This window comes from Mesitornis unicolor, unplaced genomic scaffold (genome assembly GCF_000695765.1).
Source record: "Mesitornis unicolor isolate BGI_N332 unplaced genomic scaffold, ASM69576v1 scaffold23852, whole genome shotgun sequence".
NCBI lineage: Eukaryota > Metazoa > Chordata > Aves > Mesitornithiformes > Mesitornithidae > Mesitornis > Mesitornis unicolor.
In genome coordinates this window covers 51,757-67,282 of record NW_010171562.1, presented here as the reverse complement: position 1 = coordinate 67,282, position 15,526 = coordinate 51,757, and the positions used below count along the sequence as shown (strand labels likewise).

The window sequence follows — 15,526 nt, the reverse complement described above, 5'->3', positions numbered from 1 at the left end:
TGATTGGTTTGTGAACTGAGAGGAGAGGAAAAGGCAGATTTCCACGTGAGTGGGACAGCCCATCCCTGTTGCATGAGTTGCGGTTGAGAGTCGTAACAAAATAGGAAGCAGCGTGCATGGCTTTTTCCTTCACTCATTATTTACAAGCAAATGAAATTGCTGTGGCAGAGGGGAGAAAAATACGGTGTCCTGAAACTTGGCAGGGCCAGAATTGCAGCTGTCTTAACTGTTGTCCCCCCCTTTCCCCCGTGGTAGCGCGATCATGGGGAAATCATATCTGCCTTTGTCTGCTTTGCATACAGGTAGTGCTTCCAACATTTATTTTGGAGAAAAGATCCCTGCTGGAGATGTATGCAAATTTCATGGCCCATCCAGACCTGTTTTTGTCAATTGCAGCTGGAGCCACTCCCGAGGAAAGAATTATCTGCTTTGTGGAGTATTATCTAACAGCTTTTCACGAAGGCCGAAAGGGAGCGGTTGCCAAGAAGCCCTATAACCCTATAATTGGTGAAACGTTTCATTGCTCCTGGGATGTGCCTAAAGATAAAGTGAAAGTGTTCAGAACTAATGGTGCCTCCGCCGTTTCTAAGGACCCAGCCAAGGAGTTTGGCCAGGACCAGTCCTCCGCGTGCTACAAGCTGAGGTTTGTAGCTGAACAAGTGTCCCATCATCCGCCGGTGTCTTGCTTTTACTGTGAGTGCAAAGAGAAGAAAATGTGTGTGAACGCTCACGTATGGACCAAAAGCAAGTTTATGGGCATGTCTGTAGGTGTTTCTATGGTAGGTGAAGGTAAGAAATGTGCTTTTATATTGTTTCTTTTGAGCTGATGATGTGGGTGTCAACACAGCAGAAATGAAATCCAGATATTTTCCTGCTTGCTCTGCCTCTGACCTTTCATTTGACTTTGTGGCTATTTGCTTTTGTCAAGTTTGGAATGAAAACTGTCGAGTTCATGTAACTTTTTTCTGTCCAGACAGAATGGAAGACAAACATTACATGTATAAATGTGTGCTTATATTTGTGTGAGACTGTTAATTGCATCTGAAGTACAGTCATTTGTTAAGTTGTTGTAGCAAATGGCTACTCGCAGCATATTCTATAAGAACATTTTTATTTGTCTTCTAAGGTAATAAGTGATTCAGTACAGGACAGTTTCAGTTTCACAACTGAAGCAAAGCAATAGGAAAAAAATGCATTTTTACTTAAGCCTAACATTTTTTTTCATAGTTTCTGCAAAGAATCATGGTTTCTGTAGTGCTTACAAAGTTTATGTATTATCTCAAGCTTTACAGCAAGTCAAGAAGTTGAGGTATAAGGTGTAATCTGCTGTATCATACATACATGGTCTGCTTTGACAAGTCATTGCTCAACATGAGTTCAGAAATACAGGGAATAGCAACAAACTCTTAATGGATGATCTGAACTGCTAAACACACCTGTACCAGCAGTGATTGCTGATGCATTGATTTAATGTTTCTAAGCAATTCAGTCAGTCCCTTTTGCCATTTGAGGGTAATTTCCTGTGTATGATTTTTGGTGTTTTGTCTTAATTAGTTTTTAGACTGTAGTCTCAGAAGTACCAGGACAGCTTACAGTAAATGCTTCTTTTTGTCATCATTATGTTAACTACTATGATATTAAAGGTAGTAAAGAAGTAGAGCGGGAAATTGCAGTGAGTTGGTTTTACTTATTAATAACAAGCAAACAATTATGGTGAAAAGATACAGATATGTTCTGCTGTTTCTGGTAGCTGGAACTAAAGAACAAAATAAAACACTAGAAATGGTGACAGTAGCTGCTTTCCTGATGAAAACATATTCCCTTTTTTGGTAGAAGAGTCATGAAACTTCCTTACTGCTGCAGTTGATGTTATTGTGATAGTTAAAGTCTATAACAGCACTGCTGTTTCTACTCTCTACAATTTAGGTATTTTGCTTTTAATACGGAGTTAAGGAAGTTGCGAAGGGGGTGTCAGGAGGGAAATTGGTCCTTCTGTCTGTCTCCTGACTGTGCTCCTGGCAGCCTGAATCACTGGTTTCGCTTGCTGGATTTTTCTGGTACATATTAGTTTCTAGCACTCTTTTTCTCGGTGAAGGGAGCTATTTAATGGAAATAAAATGAAACGCAAAGTCACTTATGATTATGTAGGAGTAGGGAAATTTCTTTTTCTTGCTGCTAGCGCACACAGTTCCCTGGGATTGGGGGTTTCTACTGTGGGGATTATTTAAGACTTCAAAGTCCTGATGTGTCCCAGTTTTGAGAGAGAAAGGGTCCAGGAATTAACCACTTCCCTACCCTGAAGATTGTGTAATGTGTTTTTGTGAGAATAAGTTCTCCCCTACCCCCTTTTTTATTTCAGTCGTCCCAGAGATATCCCAGGGGTGGAGGCAGGCTTCGGGGAACATCTGCAGTGGTGAACTCTTACTGCAAGGTTTGCTGCTGTCTTTGTGATGGACATTTTGGGAAGAAGTTTGGCTTATACCGATTTATAGTTGTCATTTGTCTTTTTTGTTGATGCAAGCAGTGCAGCAGCGTGCATCTTCATGGTGACAGCGTTTCTGGGAAGTGATGGAGAAAATCCAGTGCAGCCCAAGCATTTCTGTTGCATCCTGAGACTGGCAATAGGCAGCAAGGAGTTGTACCACTGAAAACAGCCCAAACCTGACAGCTTTGGTTTAAAATGTTTGCCTTGTAGTGTGGTTTCTTCATGCAAAACTATAATTTCTTCAGATTTTTTAAAATTTGTTTTAGTCCCAGGAAAGTTTTCCTAATTAGGTTGGTGTGTAGATTTGTCAAGCAAAAATTAGCATCTGCTGCAGATGTTTCTTTCCCGTGTGCTGCATGAGTATAAATTCTGGATTAGGTTGAAGTCAGTGAGAGTACTGGGGAATAGCTTGGTGAGCCAAGGAAAAGTAGAATTTTCTTTGTATTTAAGGACATTTTATGCACTGCAGCATTTCAAATGGGGTGAGTTAGAGCAGCAAAGATTAGGGTGTGGAAAGCCATGCTATTCCATCAGAAGATATATGGAGGCAGTTAAGATAGGTAGACACTAAAGTTAGCTGCTAGGAGAAGCTTTCTTACAAGGTTGGCTGATAAGGTTGTAGAATCTTGTTTTAGACTGTTTTAACCAGATTCAGTGAGTTTCTTGGCAATGACTGAGTATGGCTGATCCTGCTTTTGGTAAGAGGCAAAGAGGCAAAGTTCATCTACAATTCTAATGAATAATAGAAATCCTGGGGGTTTTGTTTGGTGGTGGTTGTTTTTTTTCCCCCACTGTGAGCATTCAGCCCAGTTTTTGGCTGTTGCTGGGGTTTACTTATGTACCTGTGAGGGTGCCTTTGACTTTTGGCTAGATCAGTCAGGATTTTAGGTTCTGCATGATCCTACTGGAAGGGCAGTTTCCTTGATGCCTCTACTATACCTGTGTCCATTCTGAGACTTCATTTAAATAATTCTGATGTTGTTCTGATAGTTTCATTACCCTGTGCAGTCATGCAGTACTATCTGGCATATGTTAAAAAGAAATTCCTTCCCAACAAAGCATTAGAGAGCTGTAAGTCATGTTTTGGATAATTCAGTGGTAGGGAGTGACCATCTTGCCGCAGTGGAGATATTGAACAGAACAGTTGTGCTTGACCTGTAACTTTGTTGTGACCTTAGTGTTGCATACAAACAACTGTGATGTGTTTTGAAACTTTGCTCCCTACTGAATAGTGTCCTGTGTGGCCTTCAAACAGTTCAGTGGAGCTTTTTCTACTGCAGTTGGCTCTTTACAGAAGTAAAGTTGTACTGAATTTTTGGACCTATGTTATATTAAGAAATAGGCTGGTAATGCTTCCGTGGTGCTTCTGAGGCGTTTTTTTTTTTTAACTCATCACAGTGTCCTCAGCTGTATAGAGCGTGTTGCTTTTTATGCCCTGTTGTTAAAGCAGCAGTGGTTATGCTGCAGTCAGATGTCATGGAAGTACAAAGGTTTCAGTAAGAATTTAAACAGGAGATTTGAAGGCAGTGTGGTCCTGACATAGAAGGGGTACAGCTCTAGCCGAATTGTACCATTTTTAGTGTAGGTTGCACCTCGAAGTGACTAAGGTTTAGGGTTCTTTTAATTCTGTCTGTGACTTTTGTTTGTTGATTCAAAGGATCCATCGCGGAGATGCAGAACGAAGGGGAAAGTGCTGCTGGAAATGTGTGTGAGGAGCTGGTTTATATGCTAGCCCTGCGTCTGTGGTTATGAGGGGTCTACCACTGGCTTGCTGATGACTGGTTCAACTTTTTCTTTGCTGTATAACAAAACCCCATTCTTCAGAGTCATCAGCGTTGAGTTTCCTCTTGAGAAAGCTGCCCTGAATAGAAGAGAGGGTGTTTTGCATCAAAGAATTCGCATTGCATGCACAGTCTCTAATTCTGGTTAATGTTAATTATGTACTCATGAGAGACTGAGGGAGAGGAGGAGGGTGTAATGAATAGAATCGTATTGAGATTTAAATTAGCAAGGGATGGGAGAGTCAGTGTAAATATTTAATGTTTTTTACGTGATCCAAAGAATCCTCAGTCAGATACGGGCTGTAGGATAAGGATGCTTTAGCGGAGAAGGCCGTGGTTCGCACACCTCAGCCTGGGCTGTGCGTGCTCCTTTGCTGCTCTTGGGTGTTGTTCCAAAGTTGCAAAACCCATCAGAAAGCGTCACCTTTGATTCATGGGTTGATTTTGCTGAGACCATGAAGTACATTTAAGTGGATTGCTCTGCGTTATCAAGTGGCTGGTTATGTCTTGTGTTTTTGCTCCTGCTGTTTTAAATACTGGTGAGGTAGAGGCTTCCAAAAATTATTTTCTGAGTTGAAATCAACCTTGGAAAGATTTGATCGGTAGGGAAAAGGGTCAGTGCTCTCTCCAGGGTAAATGTAAATGAAAGTAATGAATGTTTTTATCTCCCTTTTTTTTCCTGTTCAAATATATGTATGTGTTTATAGATGTACAGGTCTATAATTTTTATTCCTAAAGCATTAGCAGCTTTTTAATTTACCAGTCCCAAAGACTGACTGCTCCATGCAACTGGAGCTACCAAAATATTTCCCTAGCACTAATTTTCGCATTAATATTTCTTCGCCCTGTGGTTTCAGAGCAGTTTCTGTATGGCATGGGCACTCATCACTTAATTTAGCAAATGGCTCCAGTCTGGAAAATGAGCAGTGCAGCTCGCTGATGTGTTTATGAGACAGATCCCAGCTCTGGCATCCCACATTTTCCTGTGTGAAACCTGGTGATGCCCTACACCCGTGTGGGGTACGTCCGATATGTAACTTACTTCTGTTTGTACCATGTTACATGCAATGCAGACAGCAAAGAGCTGCTAAATTAGGAAACTGCCCCGGGCTGCTGGTGTCCCATGTACCATTTGTAGTTCAGATTGGTCTCCATACAATCAGTGGGAAGCATTAAATCTCACATGCCTCTTCTGCAGCGTATTGATGTGGGGCCTCCTCTGGGTGTTGCGTTAATACGCGCTACTGGAAGATCAATTCCCAAAGCCGCAGCATCGGTGAGGGGCACCTCATGGGCAAACAGGGAAAATGAGATGCTGCGAGCATCGCTTCCTTCATGTGGGACGAGGAGTCGTGGAAAGGAGCATGGCTGTGAGTGCGTTGCCTTCGTCAAAAGCAGGAGTAAATGGTGTTGAGGGCATTTCAAGGGGGAATGTCAAAATTCTGCACTTGTTTATAAAATAATTCACCCTTCTCTATGGGATTTTTCCTAATAAACTAAATTACTAAATCCACTGTTCCTCCCAGAGTACTTATATGGTGCATTCTTCCATGCATAATAGCTGTCTATAAATACTTAAGATTTTTTTTAAAAGGAATTTGCAGTTTCTGAAATAATTCTTTCATGTGAGAGGAGGAAACGTCACCGAAAATGGGAGAATCTTCTGCAACTTTTCATGTGTGTTTACTTAGCCATTTTAAAATTAAAAATGAATAATCCCTTACAGTGGAGAAAAGCGAGGGAAGAACAATAGCCTGTGTATTTTCCAGCAGATCACTCACGGTGTAATTATGCTGTATTAAGAGTACACAGTGCTTTTAAAAATAACTGTTAGATTTTAGTGTTTCTGCCTTTAATTTCTCAAGATTTAAAAGCTGTGGTAGCAGTTGAATGTTGGCGCTCGGTGTCATTTTGGCTTCCTCTTCCCAAAAAGAGCACGGGTCTCAGTTCAGACATGATGGTGCAGCTACAGCCTTCGTGGTGCTTCAGTTAAAGGAGGTTTTGCGTGTGGACTCTGCAAACGACGGGATGCAAGACTACCAGTCACATTAATGCTAAAAGTAGCATCAAGTAGTGGATGTGGATATTTCGCATCTTCCCTTTATTCTTTTTCAAAATGTGATTATTGAGCTGGAGTCGTATTTCAAGTGAGATAGCACTTCATTAAAAATGTATTTATTCAGCTGTTTAAGGAATTAAAAAAATATGCTACCAGGTGCTAAAAATACTGCCAAGAGAGCTGGGTTCGGTTTTTAATATCTAACCTGCTGTAGTGGTTAAGTATTTACTTTGAAGGTCACTGCTGTGATTTGCTCTTCACTTTCCAAGTGTGGTTGGCAGCGTTCGTTTGAGCTCTGCATCCCTCCCACTTGAGCGTGGAGAAAAAAGCTGTCGATCCCGTCAGAGACACAGGCAAACCCATACTGACCCTGAAGGAAGCGGTGTTTATCGTGGCAGTTTCCTCTCACGTGGGGACGTGCAGTGATGGTCACAGGAGGACAGCCGAGTCTGGGGAAGCAGGGGAGACTCATGTGGTGGTGTGGTTCACAAATACAGTGAGGTTCTCCCTCAGTGGTGAGCACCACACCTGCCCACCCTACGTCTATTAGACCTTGTGTCTTTAAAAAATCCAACAAAACCAAACAAAAACCCCTACAAAACCTCCACAACAACAAAACCCTCCAGACTGTCATGTTAGGAGCTGATGCTTTCAGGCAGATTGTGCTTTTTGACCATGTGAGGATTGTGTCTGTGCTCAGACCATTACACTGGGGAAACGTGACCTCGTGATTACCACCACAGACCATTTCCTGCTGCTGGTTGCTGCTACGTGGCTGTTGCCTGTGATGAAGAAGTGGGGGGAGGAGGAGGAGGAGGAGAAAGGAAAGCTGACAGTCTTGGGTTTAAAGCCTGTTGTAGCTCTCTGTGTGGAAAATGCTGAACTGCAGACTGTCAGGTTTCCTTTCTGTTTTTGTTTCTAACAGTACCCATTAGCTTTCTTTGATCCTTTTTTGGATATCATCATCTAGTTAAAAGGCTTCTTGGTTGTTCTTTATTAATTTAATGTTGTTGTAGCATCCATTTAATCAGTTTGATAAACGGAGTAATCTTTTTGAGTAAAATAGTGAAAAATAGTAGAAACAGTGTGGCCTGCAGGACTGGGGAAGGGATTGTCCCCCTGTACTTGGCACTGGTGAGGCCACGCCTCGAATACTGTGTTCAGTTTTGGGCCTCTCACTACAAGAAGGACATTGAGGTGCCGGAGCATGTCCAGAGAAGGGCAGCGAAGCTGGTGAAGGGTCTGGAGAACAAGAATTATGGGGAGCAGCTGGGGGAGCTGGGGTTGTTTAGCCTGGAGAAGAGGAGGCAGAGGGGAGACCTTATCACTCTCTACAACTGCCTGAAAGGAGGTTGTAGAGAGGTGGGGTCTCTTCTCCCAAGGAACAGGCGACAGAATGAGAGGAAATGGCCTCAGGAAAAACGTCTTCACTGAAAGGGTTGTCAAGCATTGGAACAGGCTGCCCAGGGAAGTGGTGGAGTCACCATCCCTGGAGGTGTTTAAAAGGGGGATAGATGTGGTGCTTAAGGACATGGTTTAGTAGTGGAGATGGCAGTGTTAGGTTAATGGTTGGACTCAATGATCTGAAAGATCTTTTCAAAACCAAAATGATTTTATGATTCTAATTTGTGTCCAGGAGCGTTGGGTGGTTCAGCCTTCCTGCAGAGTTCAGCCTGGTTTTGCCTGCGGGTGTGGAGCCAAGGAAGCAGGAGGGAAATTGTGTGTGTGTGTGTGTGTGTGCGCGCGCGCTCCAGCTGTGTCCTGCCTGCTCCCTGCGGGTGACGCGAGGAACTTGTGACTTGCTGAGGCAAATGATTAAAGGTCCTTTCAAGTAATTGCTCTTCTGAGTTTGTGCTTTTGCACTCTCCAGCTCGTTTGTGTCAGACTTGGCAGAGTAGTACCGCTGGCTGTGTCATTGGTGGCAGGGTGAGGCTGTAAAGTCCTGAGAACAACTGCGTGAAACTGTTCTGGTTTGCAAAAGATGTTTTCCAAGAGGGAACAGTTTGGGAAGGCAGAAGTGACAACTTGTGGGACTTCCTGTGCCTATTTGCTCTATTGATTTGAGCCAGTATTTAATACGGTGATTCTGTTAGAGCTCTGTGCTCTTACATTCTGAATGTTATTTAGGTTTGTGTTTTCATACAGCATTAAGGGCATATTTTTATGTTGACAGTGGTAGTGCCTTGTTCCTGTTTAGTCCTTTCTCGTCATTACAGGTCAGATCACTTTGCAAAATGAGTGTCGTTATTCCATTAAACAGATAGACAAACCTTACCGCTGCCAATGGGTTCTTCCCCTGTCTGCCCCCAGGTGAAGGCACCTTGGCTCAAGCTCATCTTGTTGCTAAACAGATGCTATTACCATGTCAAGACAATTTCCTTGATTTTATTTTTCAAAATATTTAAATATTTTGAATGTATTTCAATATTTTAAATATTTTTTTTGTCAAATATTTCTGGGTTCTGAGTGCATTTTGTGATGGGTCATTTTCACACAAGGAGGAAACTTGAGGAAATTTCTTGATGACTTTCTTAAGCACATTTCCTAGGGAAACAGACCTGGGGAAAGCCTTTTGCTCCCATCAACAAATGCATCAGTAAGAAATTAAACGTAGAGGACCTGGTTGTATCTGATTGAATGGAAAACCAAAGAGTCCTTTGGCCATGCCCATATTTTTTTATGGTTAGAGATTATAATATGACACTGAGTGAGCATCTGAATATTCAGTATGGCTTTTTTTTGCAAGCAGATTATATGTTTTTCCAGCTTCAGCAGTTCATTGCTTGTCAGTAACACAAAATAAGTAATCCAGTCAGATTTTCTGATAAGCTGTTTGGCACCATGAAGGACCTCAGGGAACATTCAAATTGTGGGCTTTTGAAAATGCTTATTTGAAGACATTTGTTCCAGAGGGCAGACTCTTTCCTAGCAGACAGTACCCTCCTTCAAGGCAAGGTGCACGTTGTGCTCTCTGTAGAAGTAAATTTTGGTGACAATAACTGGCTGTCAGGTCTTATCAGGAAACATACATCATTTCTCTGATAAAATGTGTAATTTCATCACTTTAAACCTTCTCTCTACGTAGGTGTTCTTTACTTGTTGGAGCACGAAGAGGAGTACGTGTTCACCCTGCCTAGTGCCTATGCTCGCTCCATACTCACCGTCCCGTGGGTGGAGCTTGGCGGGAAAGTCACCATCAGCTGTGCCAGGACGGGCTACTCTGCCACGGTCACCTTCCACACCAAGCCCTTCTACGGAGGGAAGGTCCACAGGTACGGGCATTGCTGTCTTAGTCTTGTTTACCTACTACTGGATTTCGGTAGAAAGACTCTTGGGCATCTCTTTGGTTCTTCTGTTGGAGTATTTTATGGCCAAATATCTGAGTTTTTTTTTCATATTAGCGTCGGAGATGACTTACAGCTTTATAGCACAGTTTACTGTAGTTATATGCTTTATATTGTTTAACTGAACTGGATATATTTCTCTCATTAAACTAAAGTGAATGTGTTCTTCCAGGCTTTGTCGCTTGTAAAAATTGCTGTAAGTGCAGGATCAGAAAAATGTACATAGAAAAGGCGATATTTCTGCTACACCAGCAGCAGTTTCTGTGTAGGTCTTGTAGATGAACGGGTGTTCCAGGTGGAGCGCCTGTATTAGTTTAATAATTTAATAACTTCATTGAGTTTACAGGTGACTTGACATGGCTTGCTAAAGTGGATGTGTAGATATTCGTAGACACACAGACCCAACTTCTCCCTGCATTTTGGTTTTCCAGTCCTACCTGTCTACCAGTCTGCCTGTTTTGCTCACACTCGGAGCAGCTCTTGGACCACTGAGGCAGCTTTAATCATTGCCTCTCAGCAGCTGAGAAGTAAATTTGCAGGGTTAAAGAAGAAAACAGAGGTACCTGAAGTCTTTGCATAGGTATCTGACGGCATTAGGTTCAGGTGGGAAAAGTGAACTTCAAAATCTCGTACTGACAATTTAGCATGAATGTCAGGGGTTGTTTTTGAGGCTGATGAGGTGAACAGTTGTGGGTTAGAGCTCAGTATCAGAGTTTTAAATGGAGTTACTGCTGTGCTTTAGGAGAATAGGATCCAAAAGCTATTGCTGTGTTAGCAGAGATGTCTTCAATTGAGTCTTTCTGGATGCCGTTACTTTGCTTGAAAAATTATTTTGTAGATATAGAAAGCTGCTTGCAGTGCTTTCATATTCTGACAATAAATGGTACCAGTTATTTCTGTGGTCTTTTTCCACCTCTTGAATTAGGGTTACAGCCGAAGTGAAACACAACCCCACTAACACCATTGTGTGCAAGGCACAGGGAGAGTGGAACGGGACGCTGGAATTTACCTACAGCAACGGAGAAACCAAAGTGATCGACACGAACAAACTGCCCGTTATCAGGAAAAAGATCAGGCCGATCGCGAAACAGGGGCCCCTGGAATCAAGGTACGGACAGAGGCGTTGCAGGGCTCTGCCGCTGAACAGGGGAGCAAACTGCAGTTACAAATGGTGTGGTTCCAAAAAGCTTCGCTTCCTCCAGCACAATTATCTGCGCACAAAGAGCTGAAGCAGGCATTAGTTCTTGGGTACATAAATTACATTATGGTGATGCGTGCATCAATTTTGTAGAGAGGGACAATGCTCGTATGCGCTTTAATGAGCATTTGGAGAATGGTAACGCAGTGCTTTCACCTGCCTTCTCGAGTGGTTACAACATGGCGGTCAAATCAGTCAGTTTGTTGCAAGCAATGTTGCATTGTACAATTTACACCGGAATTGCATCTTTTACATGTTTTATAATACATACCTATAAAAATATGTAAAATGTGATGCAGCGTGAGATGTAAATATACACGCGTGTGGTTTTAAGGCTCTCAACACCCACACCACCTGCCTAACTCTGCCTAGGTACCTTAGAAAAAAACTTGTTCTGTTGTTCACTGTCAATAACTGTTGATGTTTATCTTCAGAATAATCAATATACTTACTGAATTTAGGAAGATTTTATTGGAGGATTTAAAAGCACAAGTTAGGCTTCATTTTATTATCTGTAAATGTGTTTCCTTTATTGTACAACGGTGTGTCTTGAGTCATCATGCAGGGTTAGACATAATTTTCCTACTTTCGAGGCCTGCTCACAAATTCATTTTTCCAGGTAGTTCAGGAACAGAAAGGTTGGAGTAAATACAGAAACCAGTAGCTCCGTAGTGTATTTGTTGTATTTTTTGGCTACTACTAAGAAATTACAACATCTGGTCTACAAATGTGATCAACGTCCGTGGAGAGCGATGGTTCACAAGCTATGATGTGACTGGCAGAGTGGCAGGGAGAGCGTGGCATGAGCCTGCCCCTGGCGTGCTAACTGTTCTCACTGTCGCTTGTGCTCCTCTTCTCACGCAGGCACCTCTGGCAGCACGTCACCAACTCCCTGAAGGAAGGGAACATCGATGCTGCCACAGAGCACAAACATCGCCTTGAAGAGAGGCAGCGGGCAGAGGAGAGGCAACGGGTGGCTCTTACAACGCCATGGAAACCAAAATACTTTGCCAAAGAGGTACTTCCATTGCCTTATTTTAAAGACCCTATAGCAGGTTTCTGCATGCAGAGGGATGCTAGTATGGATGAATTTGTGTGTGCTTTTTACCATGGGCTAGTGTTACTATGTACCACTGATAGTTTTAAATGCTATTTTTGCCGGAGTCTGGCTCTTGAAGAGGAGCAGTGGATTGTTCTATGTCCGTATTGGAAACTTGTTGACTTTCCTACAGTTAAATTTATTTAAACCTGAATTTTTGGTATCTATTGTTAGTCACTTAAAGCTATGTTTTTTACCTTAAAATCCACATTAATTTGCAAATACTGCATGCTCACATCCCCTCCTAATCTTGATTAGTACAGTGAACGTGACCTAGGGATATCTGTCCAAAGTAAGGAAGGATGGACATCTTAAACACAGTCTTGGGTTGCACCTGCTTGAAATGAAACTGATTTCCCTAAGTTTGTCTCTGCCCTTTCTTAGAGGAAAGCGGGAAGGGAAATGAGACTTGCTGAGGGAATTATTCCGTGCCTGTGTTGCTAGGTTAGCCAGTGTGTGCAGCTGTTTAAACCAGCACTTCATCTGCTGCATCTTCCCATTGCTTCTCTTCCCCTTTGTGATTTTTTTTCCCTCCTGCCCAGTTAACCTGTAAATTCATTAAGCACTGCATTTTCAGATCACAGCAACGGTTTCTTGTGTCAGTTGGTGTTATTTTGGCTTTTATGTGGACATGCACAGATCCAGTATGTATAAATCTTGTTTGTAAGCTCTCCCTAATTTTCTTGCAGGGCGACGGTTGGCTGTACGTGAATCCCCTCTGGAAGAGCCATTGATGGGATAGAGCAATTGCCTCATAACTTAACCTTAAAGGCATTAAAATGATGCAGTAACATAACTCCAAGATGTCGTTGTGTAGGTCCTGTTATCAGAAATACAAACACGAAGCTGTATACTGTGAATGATGCATCTCAAAATAACCACAAGCTCAAGTTTATTCAGGAGCCATTTAGTGTGTATGGGTACACAAACACACATGCACACGTCCGTACGTACACACAGATCGACACGCAGTGTGTATGTGTTTGTGTGGGTGTTACTTACACTACATGTAAACGAGCATAAACACTAACAGTGATTTCAAGACCTTTTCCACTCAGTGTTAGGGCACAGAGCTCCAGCTGGACTCAGCTGGGGTTCCCCGAGTTGCGTGCTTGCAGGATCAGGCCCTACGCTAGTATTTAAGAAAATACTTTTTTATTAGTACTGGTTAAGGTTTTTCTATTTTTCACTTTTGCCAAAAATGTTTTGCACTTAAAACGTGACATGTCACTTAATGGCAGTCGTTCTGTCTAAACAGTCGTGAGGTAACTCACTCTGACATACGAATGCTACACTGACAGCGCGCTCACTTTCGGGGTGCTGATTTCGGAGCATGTTTCCTGTCCCTTACGAGTGTGCGTTTTCCGCCATCTTACCAGAAGCAGCAATACCTTCTCCAGAGCGTTGTTCGCACTAACCCGTTGTGTCTTCATTTTCTTGTTTGTTCCTACTTCAGCAGTTTAACAGATCCGTGGCCACCAGTGAGGCAGCTGCTCCCCTAATTTTGCTGTTGCTGGGTAAAGTTCCCTGGCTGCTGTCACGCCAGTGCTTTTGGGTTATGTGTCCCACTAATTCACCTCTGGCAGCTGTGGCTGTGGTGCTCCAGCGTGCCATTGCCTCTGCATTTTGATTTCTTTTCCATCTGACCCAGTTGATTGCTTCTCAATGAAATGTTTGGAAGAATGGAGATGATATAACTGGCCATCTCAGATGAATGATTTTTTGGATGTAAAAGTAACTATTTAGTAAATTATTACACCGAGACAAACCTTTATTAATAAAACAAATGAAATGGGATATCATTTGTTTTGTAGGGAAACAATCCTGTAGCTTGATGCTGCTGTGTAAGGGTAACCACTGTGGCACTGAAAAAGTGGATTCTCAAAGTGTGTTACAGCTTTGTTAAGTTCACATTTGTTGAAAGTGAAGATGTTTTTCAGAGAAGCGGCAACAAAAGGCAAATGTAAAATGCGCTGACTTCTTTTTACAGTGCCCGTCAAGAAACCACTACATTTCTAACATACAGTAGCATGGATGCCTACCTTGCTGTAGTACTGATTAATTTTGTGCCTTTTGTCTGCTTTCTTAATACAATAGCTTACGCTTTATAGCTAGGACACAAATATATTTAGGTCAAAGCACTGCTTATAGTCGTTCTCGTGTGTCCTGCATATTCTGATTATTTTTTTGGTAGAAGCTTAAAATCTCTTGAGCAATTCAAAAGGCTAAATGGGGGTGTGTGCACAAGGAAACACGCTGTTAGCTGTTCATCTGGACATAATGTTTAATAGTTAATTTACATTTGAACTTCAGATCCTTATTTAATGAAGGTGTGGCTCCTTTTCCTCCCAAATGTTATTTTGTCTGCTTGTATGTCCTTTTTTCTTTTTTTTTGCACATTAGAAAGATTCATGCTATAAATGATTTAGATCCTATTTGTAAAAAAAAATGTGGACTATATGAGCTTGGTTTTGTAACTGACACTTTTTTTTTAAAGGGAAAAAAAAAAATCTTATTTTTAGGAACAGTTGGTGTTTTTCTGTAACAAAACCAAAATGATGCAGTCGTAGAAATCACTGAACTACTACCAAGTATCGTCAGGAAAACGTGTACTTTATCACCTGTGAGAACTAACTTTCTAATGGATCCACTCTTGTTCTAGAGGTTAGTCTGTGAGTAACTACAAGTATTCGTAGAGTTCATAGTATCATCACAAAGAGCAATCGAAAGTGCGAATGAAACACGTGGAACGTCCTCCCACAGCTTTGACTTTCGCACACCAAAGAACAATCCACATTTTCCCTAAAAAATAGCCATTGAACACCTCTGTCAGGCACACCGGCCTGCGCTCCTGAAGGAGTAGACCTCTTTCAGCTCTGATAGTATGACTGTCGAGGCTACAGAAATGCTGTAGCCAGTCTTTTAAGGAGAAATTGGAATAATTTTATGCTTGTAATTTATTGAAGATTTTTTCTGTCTGCATGGTTGGCTGTTTCTGCATGCCCAGAACATTCCACATGTGCTCTGATCACCGTTTTGTTTTGTTCCGATGCCGTTACCACTGCTGCTTTTCCCAGGTAACTTGGGAGAGGCAAACACAAAAGCAGTCCTTTCTGAAAAGGTCTCATCAGCGAGAGAGATTCCAGACCAAGATTCACAAGTGTCACTTTCTTTTTCCGATAGTTGCGTGTTCAGTATATTTTACAGGACTGAAAAGTAAATATTCATAAGCCTTATTCTGTAGGTTGTTCCAATAGCTGTCTTGGACTTGCAAGTGAATCTTTTCCTTTTCAAGTAGCCAATGTACACTGAATTGTAATGTAAAAACTTCCATGTACTTCACTCTTTTTTTTTGTGCACACCTGTAGGAAGCCTATGCAACCTTTTTCTTTCTTAAATTAGAAATGTTCAGAAAGAAAATTTATACCTTTAGCATTTAAAAGATGCTCTGGCAGTCTCTTCTGATTTGCCTTCCTTTCATAATTTGTGAATTTAAAATAACAATGCTCATGAATAAAAGAGTTGTTTCATTTAGTGGTGGGATGCCCTTTCTCTTTCCC

The 15,526-nt window shown here is 41.9% G+C and overlaps 1 protein-coding gene across 1 annotated transcript; it reads left to right on the top strand.

Moving 5' to 3' along the window:
- Window positions 1-302: 302 nt before the first annotated feature.
- On the top strand, window positions 303-12,764 carry OSBPL10 (oxysterol binding protein-like 10; the record flags this gene model as incomplete). Its single annotated transcript, XM_010180080.1, has 5 exons — window positions 303-789; window positions 9,411-9,597; window positions 10,595-10,777; window positions 11,732-11,885; window positions 12,656-12,764. Coding segments are annotated over 5 exons (1,056 nt in total), but the record flags the coding sequence as incomplete, so codon positions are not given.
- Between the last annotated feature and the right edge of the window lie 2,762 nt (window positions 12,765-15,526).